The sequence below is a fragment of the Panicum hallii genome, chromosome 4 (genome assembly GCF_002211085.1).
Source record: "Panicum hallii strain FIL2 chromosome 4, PHallii_v3.1, whole genome shotgun sequence".
Lineage (NCBI taxonomy): Eukaryota > Viridiplantae > Streptophyta > Magnoliopsida > Poales > Poaceae > Panicum > Panicum hallii.
Genome location: NC_038045.1, coordinates 46,751,430 through 46,766,316, shown reverse-complemented (window position 1 = coordinate 46,766,316; position 14,887 = coordinate 46,751,430). Strand labels below are relative to the sequence as shown.

The window sequence follows — 14,887 nt, the reverse complement described above, 5'->3', positions numbered from 1 at the left end:
ACAAATTTGTAGTTCATGGATATATATTTGAGTCAATCAATATCTAGCATTGTACTCACGTTAGTATTATTTGGTTGTTTTCTACCCTTAGGCTATGGGCCTATGGCGAATCGTTTTTGTCGGTTCTTATACTTTGCCATGATGTTCGCGATGGTTGATTGTTCTTGCCAGTTGTGATCGTGCTAACTTTCAATTAGCATTCATATTTTTTATACCTATATGGTGCTTTCTATCTCTAGGCTATGGCAGATCGTTTTGCAAGGACGAATGATGATTTCCATTAGTGCTCACTATTATGTCTTGCCTCTTCAACACACCCTTTCGCATTGTATCGGCTTGAATTACAAGTATCAACTGGATTGAAGTAACTTTTAGGAGGTATGGCATACAATTTGCCATCTGTCACATTATTATTGCACCTTCATGCTACGGAACCCTGCAGAGAGCAACCCTACAAAATGGGTAGGTGCACCGTTTCAGCTTTGCACGGACGGCTCTCTCTCTCCGACGGGCCGGTAAACCCCGGCAGTTAAAAATAATGCGTTAGGGCCAGTAACCAAACACTTTGTGATGCGTAGCAGAGCACGGGTGGTTGGGGGCATCGTCGGAAATCTTATACTGCCAAGGTAGCCGGGGTGTCCAGGGGCACTGGCAAGGTGGTGCCTAAAAAACGCATCATTATGCCACTTGGGCGTACCGTGCACTCCAGTCACGTGCATGTGCTCCTCCATCCGAAATTCTGAACGACCCCTACTATCGTAGCAGCGCCGCCATGAGCCGCCGAACTTGCGCAGCAGAGGGCATCAGGCAAGTGGTAGTGCAAGACACGAATTTTGCGGAAGAAGGCGGCCCGTTTAGATCGCAAATTTTTATAATTTTTGAAACTTTTTGCTACTGTAACGTTTTCGTTTGTATTTGATAAATTTTATCTAATCATGGACCAATTAGATTTAAAATATTCGTCTCGTGATGTACAATTAAACTGTGCAATTAGTTATTTTTTACATACATTTACTGCTCCATGCATATGTCCCAAAATTGATGCGATGGAAAAAGTTGGAAGTTGGAAGAAATCTAACCAGTTGTTGGAAGGGATCTAAACAAGGCGCAGGAGCTGGAGAAATCTCTCGTAACAATCGTGGCGGGTACAAGAGCGAATGAACAGCCTCTACCCCTATGCTATCCTCTACGGTATGCAGGCCGTACTTCTTCATAGCAGCTATCCCTAGTACGTGTGCTCGGATCTGGGGCACCAAGGCTGATCCCGTGCCGCGGCAACTTTTGCAGGCGCCGCAGCGCAGCCCCGCCCCGCCTTTTCGCCTGCAAAAGTTTTCCCGCTGCGGGGCGTGGCGCCCTGATCTCTCTCTCTCTCTCTCTCTCGCTTGCGGAAAGCTGGGGGATTAGCCATTGATGGGAGGATCAGTGAGTAGGTGGGGTGCCATTATTATTATTATTTACTGTGTCTTCCGATTCACACCATTTGCAAACCCGCCGCAAAGTTCAGAGGAATCTTCCACGTGGAGCGGTTCAAAGACTCTGGAGCCGAAAAACAGACGTGTTCCGGGACATTCTCGAGTGGCGTTCCGCCGCCGTGCCGTCGCCTGCGCGGCCTTGGTGTGGCTGTGTTCGTCTAGCAAAATGTGCCGACGGGAGTGGAGAACAGGTAGTGTGAAACGGCCGGCTGGATTCCCCGAAAGGAACCGGAATTTTTCTTTTTCTGCGGAAGGGAAAGGAGGGGGAGTGGCGGGCCCGGCCAGCTGGACGGGCGCCTCACTTTTGGCGTGGGTTCATTTCATTTCCTTCGATCGCCTGCTGAGCCGAGCTCGTTACGCGGACACGAGCAGCTGGGCCCCTCATCCCGAGCTGCAAAACACATCAGAACCACAATACTTTGAAATGGCTTTCATACGCTTCGTTTTCAAAAGACAATTATATTCCTTTTTTTTAAAAAAGAAATCACAACTATATGCTCGAAAGTTTCCACGGACTGCACACAACTAACATCGGTATCTTTTTATGGTTGGGAGTACTATATCATCTTTTATCTGCCATGCTGAAATCGGTTGTTAGTGCTAATCTTGTCTACATCACAGAGAGCACCATTCGTAACTCTGGTTTAACCGTTTGACTTGATTCCGTAGCTTTGAGAATAGCAGGACATATATTTTTCGACTCTCCATCTTGAAATATAAGGTACCGAGGGATTCAAAATTTGTATCTAAATATAAGATGTTCTGGGGTGATTTGGAAAGTAATTATTCCCAAACTGGCTACGAAATCAGTAAAATGACAACCAAACAAGATATTACGTAGAGGTACATGCGTTATTTCCTGATCTCCTTAATTTATCATGAAAATGTTAGAATACCCTGTATTTCAGAACGAAAGGAGTAGACGGAAATGCTCGCACAAGTATATGCATACTTATGAACGCCTAATTGTCCGTGAGACATGGAATACTAATCAACGATGGCCTGTGCCTGTTAATTGTATACTCTTCGTTTTTTCGATGGAGCCATTCCCGAGCGATGAGTGCAAACTTGTTATGCAAGCAGTGGAATGTGGATACGTTTGGTGGGCATAGGGTATCAGGGAGGGAGTACCCAACCAAACTGGGCGCTAGCTTTACTTGTGTTGCTTGGCACGCACGAGTGTAATCACAGTGTACGTACAGTATAGCGCAATGATCCCAGCAAAACTCTGGAAAAGGAATGTTCTTTCGAAAAAGAAAACTTTGGAAAAGGAAGGGTGTTATCCCCCACCAGCACGAATGGTATCCCTCGTCCGAGTAGTAAGCCCGAAGCCCTCCTGTCTTGATGTCCAAGTCCTGACTGCTGGGAGACACAAATTTGCTACTCCTAAAAACCAGTACAACTCCTCAGCACAGCACTGGATTCCTCCAGAATTCCAACAATAATATGTAACCAGGTTCCATTCTGTTCTCTCAAGAAAAAAAAACAATAATTCGAGCCGTGGTTGGCTTGCGATCGGGGGCCGAAAGCCTCCTGCCGCTCTCACGAAAAGCAGTCGTCCTCAAATGCTTCTTCTGGAACGTTCGCCCGAGAACGCCACAGCAGCCGGCCGGTGGACGCGAAAGCGAACTCAGCTGCTGGTAAACGAAAACGAAAAGCCCCTTCAAAGTCTCGGAGCAGTCAGCACACGCGGCGCGCCTGCGAGCAGCGACGGCCCGCCGGGAACGGTGTCGTGCCAGCGCGCGCGCCTTGTCGCTGCCGGGGCTTGTTCTGTTGTTTCACCTGGTAGTCCCTGGTCGCGAGTCTCCCTGTCGTGCCCGTCGCGGCGGATCACCACCGCGTGCACGGAGAGAGACTCGGCTCCGTGGTTCGTCACCTGGTGGCCGGGGACCTTGTGTTTTGACCCATGGTCGTCCATGGTAAGAGAGAGGCCGCCGGGGATCAGTCACTCGTGTCCTCCGCCGGTCTCGCTCGGCAGACCCGGGATGGCAACGCGCCGGCGGGGTCGCTCTTTCCGTCCAGCCTCCGGAGACCGGAGCACAGGCCTCGCTCTCGCCGGCTTCCCGGGCCTTCCTCCCGTTGCTCGTCGCCCGCACGGGACTCGCAGCTGGAGGAAACCGCGCGGGGGCTGGGAGCGGGTCGACACGCGCATGTTGAGGACACCACCCGCCCCGCGCGCGCACGGTGAGCGGGCGCGTCGACGTCCGGCGGTTACGGGCGGCCGGCAGGAGCGCCACCGCGGCATGTCCGGCTGTCCCTGAGCCGCCTGACAGCGACGCGAGCGTGTAAGTATGCTCTCTTGGACCACTGCTGAGGGAGGCGTCGCTGCGCCTGGAAACCCCTCCTATCCTTGGCTGAAGGAGTAGCTTGTAGAGTTTCAACAGCGTGCCGGGGCTCACCGAACTGCAGGGAGATCGGTCTGGAGTCTGGACCGCCGCCGCGGCGGATGCTGCTTGGCCAACGGCTACTTCCCTGTGCTCATCTTGATCTTTGTCCTGCTCGTCGTCAGTCAGGTCTTGGCGACGCTGTGAGTTGCCCTGTGGTGGGTGGGCAGGTGGTAGCCACATGGTAGCACCACCTGTGCCACGGGACCGGTACGCTGATCTCGAACTTCGCGTCTTCTTCTGCCCCCATCATTCCATCCGTAGAGATCAGCGTACGAGCGCGACTGCACGGCGAACGGGGATAGGAAGATGTTTGCCCTCCATTTTTGGGCCTGAATGGTAAAGAGGCAAGCGAATCGAGCCCAGCCCAGAAAGGACCATGGACCTAGTAATCGCTTCATCACCACACACCGAGTGGCCCATTTAAATTTCGTCTTCCGTCATTGAGCATCCCGTTTCCGTACAAGACTCGAGAGTTTTCTTTGTGTTTTTTCTTTCCAACTGTTGGGATCCTTCATCAGAATTCAGAAAGAAAGATTCCGTGAACACAATACATCAGGCAGAAGATGTTGCATCTGCATCACACACGAGAAGGTTTCAGCTGCACATTGTGACAACTCAACGGCCAGAGGAAATTGTAAACAGGGGTCCAAAAGGGAAGGACCACTGCTGCGTGATGCAGAAACCAGAATCCAGCAAGCAGTCGTATGCATCTGTACAAGCTTATTTCGAAGCAGAAGAAGCAACGCTGAGGATCCCTTCGCCTGTATTCGGCTGGTAGTGCAGCTATCCTCGGTAGGCACCATATGTCCATGCGTATTAGTACTGAAACTGTCCTTATTTGCCAGCCTACGGAAGAACGGTCCTCACCACCTTCCTGTCCACCCCAAAGGACTGCGTCACGGAAAAGATCGTTGATTAGCATAGAACATCCGGTTCAGAGTGTTATGCCACTTGCAAACTAACCAGCCTACAGCAAGAGCAAGCAGATACGAGTTTGCACTTTGCTAGTTCTCCTTATCAACGGTATGCTACTTGTTCGTCTGGGCCCGTTCCAATTTAGTAATCCCGGGCTCAATTCAGAGAAGCATGCAACAGGTTTTGAATTGAAGTGTAGTTTACGTTAAGACACAGGTTATGGGCACATGGGAATTTCCAGGCACGGAGAAGGAAAACTACCTAAGCATCTAGAATCCGGAATGAATTAGCCCTTAACACCTGCTTACCTCCAAACCACAGTCGTTGACATAAACGTTTGTGAAGAGCTCGGACGGATCGGGCATTGGACTCTCCTGCACATATAAATTCCCATCAACTCGTAAGCAGAATTAGTTTGAACAAATCAAGGACGTGTAGGCATTGAACATGTTTAGCTGAGACTTGGACCTTTGCTTTAGCAATGGCTGCATCAACTTGCTTCCTTATCTCCTTTTCCATGTCCTAATGAGAAAGAATAGGCAGTCTTAATGAATTTCATGCACAATTCAGATTGTCTTCTATCTGCCAAGTAAAGTATGTTCAAAGCCATGTGCTTTTGTGATGCATTTCTTTTCTATGTCCGCTAAGAAAACCTTTTGTGATGGTTTGTTGTCTTAACAATCCAAATAATACCTTTAGCTCTTGGGCTGTTGCGAAGTCATGGGCCAATATGAGCTTCCTAACCCTTTCGATTGGATCACGCTCCTGTTAGTATCATGAGCTCATAACACAAATAAATCATTCGGAATGTCCGCCCTTAGAGGAACAGATTTTTCAAGTGGTGAGACAATTGCCGTCCTAACCTGTCTTATCCCTGCAATCTCATCCCTGGTGCGGTAGCTGCTACCAGGATCTGACATAGAGTGCCCGTGGTATCTATAGGTGTCCATCTCAAGAATCTAAAAATAAGGAATGAATGGAACTATGGTAACCAAGTAACCAACAGCTTTAATGAAAAATATTATAAAATAGATGTCAATGAGCCTGATAGCACATTCGAAACCAGAATCAATTAATGATCGACCATATATTTCCAAAGCATGTCCACTAAGGAAAAATAACAGGGACCTAAAAGGGACAACAACTGCTGCTTTCTACAAGAGAAAACAAGAAATGCTGACAAAACATGCTTCTAGGAGTAAGTACTAACTACTAAATCTGCAATGAATATCATCCAACACAAATGTAGCATGCTAGATTTGCTTGTTCAATAGACATGGTGATAAACACATGTTTAAAACAAAAGCAAGCCTGCATTGGGTAACATATGCCAGCAAAGAAAATCTCATCAACAAGAATTGAACTCAAGATAAAAGTGTAAAAGCACAGCAACCTGACATTCAGTTGAAATGTTGCCGCAGAACACTGAAGTTGGTCTCAAAAGGGAAAAAAGAAATGAAGCTGAATTCAAGTAGTATTCTAGGGTGCTTCTGATTGCATAACATAATATTTACACATTTCACTAGTAAGATTGCATTTAATCTAAAAAGAAGTTTGCATTCTACGTAGAAAACAGAGGGGGAAACAATGGTCAAGCTACTAGACAGGAAGATGTGTGGTATCAGCCCGTAGCATAATTAAGCTTTCCAGCATTTTCTCTTTTCCTTACAGTGTATGTATCCTGTGTACCGTAGCATGACCAGTAATGAAACGCTAGTAATGCATTCCAGCCTAACCCCGTACGTGATGAATTATGTGCTCCAAGATATGCATCCAAATGAGAAAAATCAGAGTTGTTTCTGAAATACTTACAATCGGTCCATTTTCAAGGACATGATCTTTGGCAAATTTGCAAGCTTGCTTCACAGCAAGAACATCCATTCCATCGACCTGCACCAAACACAAGTTACCATCTCAGTGCCAAGCACTCAATTGCAGACGTGGTGACCAAAATCAACCTCCCACTTTGCAGACTTTGCTGCACCAAGGAATTCAAAATGAAGATCAATCTCGACCGTACTTCCATAATGTATACAATCAAGCCTTAGAAGGTTCAAAAAATCAGAGTGCTGCTAGTCCTTAAAACTACTACGAGTTTCATCCTACAATTTATGAGATCAGATCAAACCCAACATTCCAACAGTATCACAGCTAAATAATTGAACACCGCACAGCGCGCAACCAAATTATCATTTACAAAACCAATCTATAGTGTCCAGTTCACTTGCAAGTTGCTATGCACAATTGTCCATCAACTCTGCAATAAACCAAACCGACAAAGAGTTTTTACCTTTAATCCAGGCACATAGTCCCCGCGCTTGTAGTAAGCAGGGCTCTTGGATGCCCTCCATTCTGCAGTCCCCATCCCATCTGCACAAATCAGGTACCGACAAAAATCACTCCAATTCCAATTTTCGAATTACACCGACGAACAGTATGATTACAGAACAACCGCACTTGGTAAAATAGCAGAACTCACAGTGGTTGTTCTCGCAGACCAATATGACAGGCAGCTTCCAGAGCGCTGCCATGTTGAGCGCCTCGAAGAGCTGGCCCTGGTTGGCGGCGCCGTCGCCGTAGAGGTCGAAGGTGACGGTGCCCTCCTTCCTGTACCTCTGCGCGAAGGCGATGCCGCACCCGAGCGGCACCTGCGCGCCGACGATGCCGTGCCCGCCGAAGAAGTTGGCGTCCCGCTTGTAGAAGTGCATGGACCCCCCCTTGCCCCTGGAGCAGCCGTCCCGGCGGCCCATGAGCTCGGCGAAGGCGGCGACGAGGTCCCCGCCGCGCGCGAGGTAGAGGCAGTGGTCGCGGTAGGCGGTGATGATGGCGTCGGCGCGGGTGATGGCGGCCTCCATGCCGACGGCGACGGCCTCCTGCCCGTCGTAGAGGTGGCAGAAGCCGCGGATGAGCTTGGCCTTGTAGAGGGAGTCCGCTGCGATCTCGGAGCGGCGCATGAGGGCCATGTCGCGGAAGAAGGAGAGGAGCTCGCGCGCGGAGGTGGTGGCGGAGCGGGACGGCGGGTCCACGATGTGGGACTTGAAGGGCACCGAGGTCTCCACGGTGATCGCGTCCGTGGAGTCGGAGACCCCGCGCGCGAGCAGCGGCAGTAGCGGCCGCGGCGCCACGCGCGCGCTGGCGGCGGCGGCGGGGGTGAGGGTGGTGAGGCGGCGGAGGATGGCCGCGGCCATGGCGTGCAGGGTGGTGGGAACGGGTGCACGCAGCGGAGCAGAGCAGAAGGTTAGGCGGCGAGCGACCCGAGCCGGGGCGGTGTTCGGCGGAGTGGCGGGGGGCGGGTGCGTGGGAGCCGCCGCGCGGACGCGTGGTGCTCGGTTTAGCTCGGCGCGTGCGCGTCGTGGCGCCGCGCGACGAACGGGAGGACGGCGCGTGCCGCGTCGACGCGAACCTGGCCTGCGGCTTCTCCGGACCTTGGTGAGCTCACTCGTGAGTCGCGACTCTTTGCCATTAAACAAAGCAGGCACGGCGCACAGGTGGCTCGCCGGTAAAAGCGACCTGGGAGCCGTGCCGTTGCTGGAGCACACGGCCGCGTTTGGTTGGCCGGTCGTTGTCGACGTACAAACACCTGTCCGTCGCTGGTCTGGTCGGGACCCGGGACGCGTGAGTCCGACGACACCCGAGCAGGGGCGGCGATTCTATTCCTTCGCGACGGCGGCGGGGGTGAGCAGGCTCGCTCGTCTGATCCAGGATTCCAGGCCCTTGCGGCCGTCTCAGTTTATTATGCTGGGCCTGGACCTCATTGGTTCGGCATGCCAGCCCAGCCACAGCAGGCTGCGGGTGGGGGTGGAGTGCAACCAGGCCGGCCCGGATGGCTTTCGGCAAAAACATGGGCCGTTTTAACATTCCCGGCTGTGAAGGCCCAAGCCGCTCCAAACAGAACTTTTGGACCGCGGTAGTGAAATTTTGAATTTTTTTTAAAAATGGGCTAAAAAAAACTAAAATTCGAAAAAGGGGTGGCCGTTGGGAAAATTTAGAGAAATGGGTGCCTCCCGCCCGCTGAACGGGCGGGACGCGTGGGGCCCGGGACATCCCGCCCACCCAGAGGGCGGGACGTCCCCCGAGGACCTCTTCGCAAATAAATTATTTGCGAAGAGGTCCCTGGGAGGGCATCCCGCCCAACCAACGGGCGGGATGCTGTGCTGATGGGCATCCCGCCCTTTGGTCGGGCGGGAGGTCCCCCCAGCAGCTATTTAAGCCCCAACCTGCCCAAAAAATGCCATTTTATCCAGCAAAAATCAGAAAAAAGAGAAAGAGAGGAGAGGAAGAGAGAAGAGGAAGCGGCGAAGCCCTGTCCACACGTCGATTTTGAGGTATATTCTCGTTCTAGCCATATAAGTACTTGAAAATAACTATAATTTAGGAAATATTTGTTAGAGTAGTTATGTTTTGAATAGTTTTAGTATTTTCATTTGTTTTTAGTATAATTTATAATCTGAATAGTTTAGAATCTGTAAAATATAATCTGAGAGTCGCTGAAATTTAGGATCGTCGTTCGTTGTGTATTAATATGTAGTATAACTAGTTTATTAATGATTGACAGATATGTCTTCCGAGAAGGGTATTTTCAGTATATATTACGGAGAAGGAAATGTGATTTATGGGCCGAATGGGGTAGATTTAAGTGAATTCAACTGTGCGGTCAGAGGAATTACCAGTTGTGCTGAAGCTGGCCCTACAGGTGATGCTACAGATGGAAGACCTCCGGTTGCATCAAGAAGTGGGAGACGTCGCCGATCGAGTGCTAGTACGTCATCAGGCATCATTTAGTTGTAATTTTATTTAAACGTTATTTGCTCATATGTAATTTTTGCTGCGTTGAGATTCTATCAGACCTAGATACGTATTTGTAATATTTGCCGCATTGACTGAAGACACAATATTTGGATTCATGTATTTGTAATATTTGTAATGTTCATTATCATATTTAGATTCTACGTTGCAAACGTTATCGTTTAACTATCTTCGTACGAGTTTTAGATACCGTAATCTTCTTTGGAAAATTGAATTAAAATTTTATGTGCATACATAAGAGTATGGCGAATGAATCTTATATTTAAAAAAATTCTGAATTTTAAATAGTTTCTGAAACAAATAATCTAAGAAAAAATATAACAAAAATGGACCATGAGCATAAGATTATAGGTTTTAGAACTTTATAGGTTTTAGAACTTTGACTATATATTAGATATTAAATAATATCACATTAGAGAATAACAATAGATTTTAATTAGAAAAGGGTTATAATTAGGTTTAGTTAACATTTCAAATTTGAAAAATTCAAGACAAAAGAAGTTAAATTTACATCAAATTTGAGTTTGAAACTTTGCACAAAGGTACCTAGAGTTTATAGAATAGTCATACCAAACTTCATAAACAACAAAGCATGAAATCCTAAAGTTATGCATAAACTTTCCTTAATCTTAGTTTTAAAATAGGAGTAAAAGTATTTTGTTTCAAACTAAACTCCATTAACAAAAGTTATAGAGTTTGAAATCTACTTTCTAACAAAACTAGTTTTGCTATTTTTGGATTTTTCTGTGAATTGTTACGAATTTTGGAAGCCAGAAAACACATACACATGAAATAACAGTGCACCAGGAGGCGTCCCGCCCAGTGGCCGGGCGGGAGGCATCCCGCCCAGTGGCCGGGCGGGAGGCCTCCTTCAGGGACCACTTCGCGAATGAAAAAAGTTTTCTTATTCGCGAAGAGGTCCCTGGAAATTTTTTTTGAGCATCCCGCCCTATGGTTGGGCGGGATGCTCCTTTCCGCCCTCCCAGCGGGCGGGAGGCACCCATTTCCCTAAATTTCTCCAACTGCCACCCCTTTTTCGAATTTTGTTTTTTTTTTGTCCCCTTTTTAAAAAAAACTCGTGAAATTTTAGGCCCCATGATCTCCGGACCTGAAACTGGGCTGGGAATTATTTTCCCACTACGAGTCTACGACGTCCCTTTTTACTTTTTTTTTCATATCTCCCCACGTAATAACAGTTGTTACAGGAGAGCCACCCTCAGAAAAAGGATAGAGAAACGATTTCCAAACTTGTATGATCACCGAAGTTCACCAAGAAAAAAAAAGTATAGGAAAGGAACAGCAAGCTCGCTTAGTATTTTAGAAAAAACCTACAACAGACGTAATCTCTACTCTCGGGGTCACTCAATGGGCCAAAAAGATGGAGGATACAAGAATAAGCGCGTTGGTTCAAGCCCAATCCTGCACTTGTCGGGGTTCGATGCCTAGATGGACAGTTCAATTATTGTTGTTATGAGACATCGCCTACATGTCAAGATCTAAACATGCAGGTCGTTTATGTAAAACCATCCTCCAACGACGAGCCAATGGCAGATCAAATTGGTGTTTAGTAGGGGCACATGTCCCCGCTAAGGATCGTGGGTTTATACCCTATCATGAGAAGCTACAAAACCTTTATAAACCATGTGTAGATAAATATACCTTAATGTATTTTCTTACAAAGGCAGGTCAGTTTTTTTTTTAACGTGAATGACTCCGCAACAATCGAGTAAAATCCGTGCCAGCGTCAACAATTTTTCAGACTAATAGGATGAGGCTATGTAGCATTGATGGTTAACTAAATTGAGTAATGACAATCCAAAAATCAACCGATTTCCCGTGAAACTAGCCAAGAAAAAAATTGTCTGAAAATGTGAAACTGTATCAGCCGAGTAAAGATAACACTTTGGTTACGCTCATGGCCCAACAGACATCAAGTCTCTAATCCCCTTGGTGCTAGCGCAGACAGCCTGCCCACGTACTCCAAGACTCGTTTGGATTGCTTTCGCCCTCATTTGGATGAATTGCATTTCGATCTGCACGTCTCGATTGGAAACTAGACGTGTCATATAGCTGTTGGAGCCTAGGTATGATCCGATGTGGAGTTTCCATAAGATTTGATGAATAAAGAGGTAGGGGAAGCGGAGGGGTTGGAGCGGCCGCCGAGGGTGGGAGGTAGGGGGAGCGGCAACAATGAGATCGCCGTCGGCGGGGGTAGTGATCGAGGTGGTGGTCTTTAGGATTTCGGATTTCCGGAGATGGACCAGTAGGGGCAGCTTCCATGGCCGGCTTCCATAGAGGGGAGGTTGGGGGAGAGGGCGGCCCAGCAGTGGTGGTGGTTCGGCCGGCGGCAGAGGCGAGGCAGCGTTCGGCCGAGCGGAGCTAGATCCCTGACGGGCGGTGGCCGGCGCTGGGGCGAAAAGGAAGGCTGGGACGAGAAAACGTACCGAGTTAGTGTCAGCGGCGATGCTGAGCGGCGGCGGAGGCGCCGGGGCAGCGCCAGAGCCGACGGGCCGCGACGGAGGCATGGGAGCACAGCCGGCCCACGACAGCCCACGACGGTGGAGAGCTTCTGCGAAGATTCGGCTCGCGGTGGCAGATAACTTGCGACTGGAAATAGCCCCAGAAGACGAGACCATCCTCTCTGGGATGAGAGCAGACGGGCAGTTGGGGCTTGGAACATGTCTTCTCCCGTAGGCCGTGCAGCAGCCAAGGCGATAAGCTCCGTTTCGTACGCGCAATATTAAAATCGCTTGTCCGCGGAAGCAGCCATGGTAGCTGGGGGATGGAGTGACGCAAGATTTGCAAGCTGACCTTAAAGATGGAGATAGCTGTTGGACGCAGACTTCTTTTAAAAACAGAAAAAAGATGTCGCTGTTCCCAAAGAAATATGAACGTATTTAATACGTTTTTCTAGCGGCACTCGACGCCACTGTCACGATGCTCCACTCCTCCCCGCTCACGGCTCGCCCTCGAGTTGTACAAGTGCACTGGAATATGCTTTCGGCGCTGGACGTGACAGGGCACGGGCTAAGCATTTCGAAATGACCAAAGTGCCCCGCCCGCCACAGCCCACTGTTTGCAAACTCGGCTCGTCGAGCGGTCTCCAGCCCGTGCTAGCATTTTTGGCCTGTGGCCTTTGTTGCGCAGTTCGGCTTTTGCAGCTAAGAATCTTGGCCTCTAGGTAAAATCTTGGTCTTACTATTTTATAAGAACTTTTCTAGTAAAATCTTATTAATCATTGATGCTATTTCTCTGAACTAACCTAGCAAAGCCTTAAGGACCTGTAAAAAAGAGAGGAGGCAACAGGGCAAAGCCTGTTTTCTAATAAAAATTGGAAGACAAAACAATAATGGAGATAAGGATCCGAGCAAAATCACTTACTAAGAGACGACGCAACAGAATTTCTTACGAAGCCTGCATTATCTATAAATTTCCGGCAAGTATTTTGCTTTTACGCAATGATTGACGCTCGAACTGCCACCTTTTCCACTGTATTTCGTAGATGCAAGTACACAACACTGTTCAAATACCGACGTATAGCACTTGGGCAGTCATGTATTTGTTCTTGTAAATACTATCGGCATGTGGTGGCTTCCTGGGGACTCTCCTAAAAAGATAATAATTCCCGTGTACTCGAACAAACAGTGGGCAACCGGAAGGGAACAAAAAGAAAGTGTGAGGGTAGGAGCGTCATTTCTGACTAGAAGCTCCAAGCGACCACACGCCGATAAAACCGCTCCACCCACTCTCCGCTCTCCCCCTCCTCCACCGTCGCCTCTCCACTTTCCCCATCCTTCGCCGCCGTCGCGGTCGCCTCGCAGTCCGAAGAGCCTCCGACTCCGATGGCCAGCCGCTGGGTCCGACCCGAGGTGAGCTTCCTCGGTCGCTTCGTCTCTCTCTCTCTCTCTCTCTCTCTCTCTCATGGGGGCGTGGCTGCCGCGCAGGTGTACCCGCTGTTCGCGGCGATGGGCGTGGCCGTCGGCATATGCGGATTTCAGCTCTTCCGGAACATCACCGGCAACCCGGAAGTCAGGTCGGGATCTGGACTCTTTAACTCCTTTAACCGTTCGATCCTTGCAAGAGATGTTCCTGTGCGTGCTGTAGGACTGTATCAGGATAGATCTGCTGGATTTCTTTGTGCTCATGGAGTGGTCTGTGTATAGTTCAAAGTTCGATAGTCAGTACCCTTCGTTTCTAACTTGTTTGGACCCATGGCTTGGGGTTGACTTGCCAGGCTATTGTTGCTGTGGCTCTATCCATCAGGTGAATATTTGTGGCCATAGTTTTCTCGGTTGAGGGGGTTAGCAAAGGGTTGAAAACTACTAGACTTTCCGTAGGAGTCATTGTGTCTACATACCTGCAGAGGTTTACCTGTGTGGCGGTGATGATTTCTTTTGAGAGAAAGCATGAGGTGATATGCATGTAGTTTCTACTTATTCAGAGACTGATTGTCTGACTGTCGATAACATGCCGTGCGTCTGTGGGTACATGCATGCGTCCCTGTTTACATGTATAATAATCTCATTTCACCATTGTTCATGTTTACTGTTTGTAATCTTGGTTCTTCTTGAGTTGTAAGTGTGCAATGCATACTGAACCGCTTTCTCTGTTATATGTGTGGTGTTAACTTGTATGATGCTAAGAATAAAGTACTTCGATGTTGTAGTAGCATCACTTGTATCAATAATTTGAACTTTTGGTTAAATAACAAAGTTCAATCCTGATGTCCGAGTCAATAGACCTACTTGTTGAAGAAAAAAAATCTAAATCGCTTCAATCTACAGGGTAAACAAGGCAGGGAGGGCAGCTGGTGTGCTTGAGAACCATGAGGAGGGGAGGCGGTACGCAATGCACAGCCTCAGAAGCTTTGTGCATGACAAGACCCCTGAAATCATGCCTTCGATAAACAAGTTCTTCACTGAGCCAAAGTGAAGCGATTTGCTTGGGTGCTGCTGCCGGAGTCGCTATTGTCGAGTGTACCCATTTAAGGCATTCAATATGTCATGTCATCCATAAATTGGAGGACATCAGATACCTCTTATTAAAAGTACCGTGTGAGTGATTGGTGATGGCTTGCTATGTGTATGATATGGTTCGAGTGTTGCATCACCCTGTTTGATGTTCATGCTCATCTGTCATGTGGATTTGCTGTGCCTCAGTGATAAATTGTCAGCCAACGTTCATTTGGTTACTGCTACCGATGTTTTGTGATGTTCGTTCCATACACATTCTGTTAAACTGCGAGCTTGACTATGCATCATCATTACTTGCATCTGCTTGATATGTTCCTAACTTCCTTCTCAAATG

General features: G+C 48.5%; 2 protein-coding genes across 2 annotated transcripts; one reads left to right on the top strand and one right to left on the bottom strand.

Moving 5' to 3' along the window:
- Positions 1 to 4,404: 4,404 nt before the first annotated feature.
- On the bottom strand, positions 4,405 to 8,216 carry LOC112890707 (pyruvate dehydrogenase E1 component subunit alpha-2, mitochondrial). The gene is made up of 8 exons (XM_025957559.1): positions 7,254 to 8,216; positions 7,065 to 7,144; positions 6,587 to 6,664; positions 5,638 to 5,733; positions 5,468 to 5,539; positions 5,243 to 5,296; positions 5,083 to 5,148; positions 4,405 to 4,750 (listed from the first exon to the last, which is right to left on the bottom strand). The coding sequence occupies exons 1-8, from the start codon at positions 7,960 to 7,962 to the stop codon at positions 4,706 to 4,708; spliced, it is 1,200 nt and encodes a 399-aa protein (XP_025813344.1). The 5' UTR covers positions 7,963 to 8,216; the 3' UTR covers positions 4,405 to 4,705.
- A 5,075-nt stretch (positions 8,217 to 13,291) lies between these two features.
- Positions 13,292 to 14,800, top strand: LOC112891038. Its single transcript, XM_025957933.1, has 3 exons — positions 13,292 to 13,449; positions 13,525 to 13,613; positions 14,365 to 14,800. The coding sequence occupies exons 1-3, from the start codon at positions 13,423 to 13,425 to the stop codon at positions 14,510 to 14,512; spliced, it is 264 nt and encodes an 87-aa protein (XP_025813718.1). The 5' UTR covers positions 13,292 to 13,422; the 3' UTR covers positions 14,513 to 14,800.
- Positions 14,801 to 14,887: the final 87 nt, after the last annotated feature.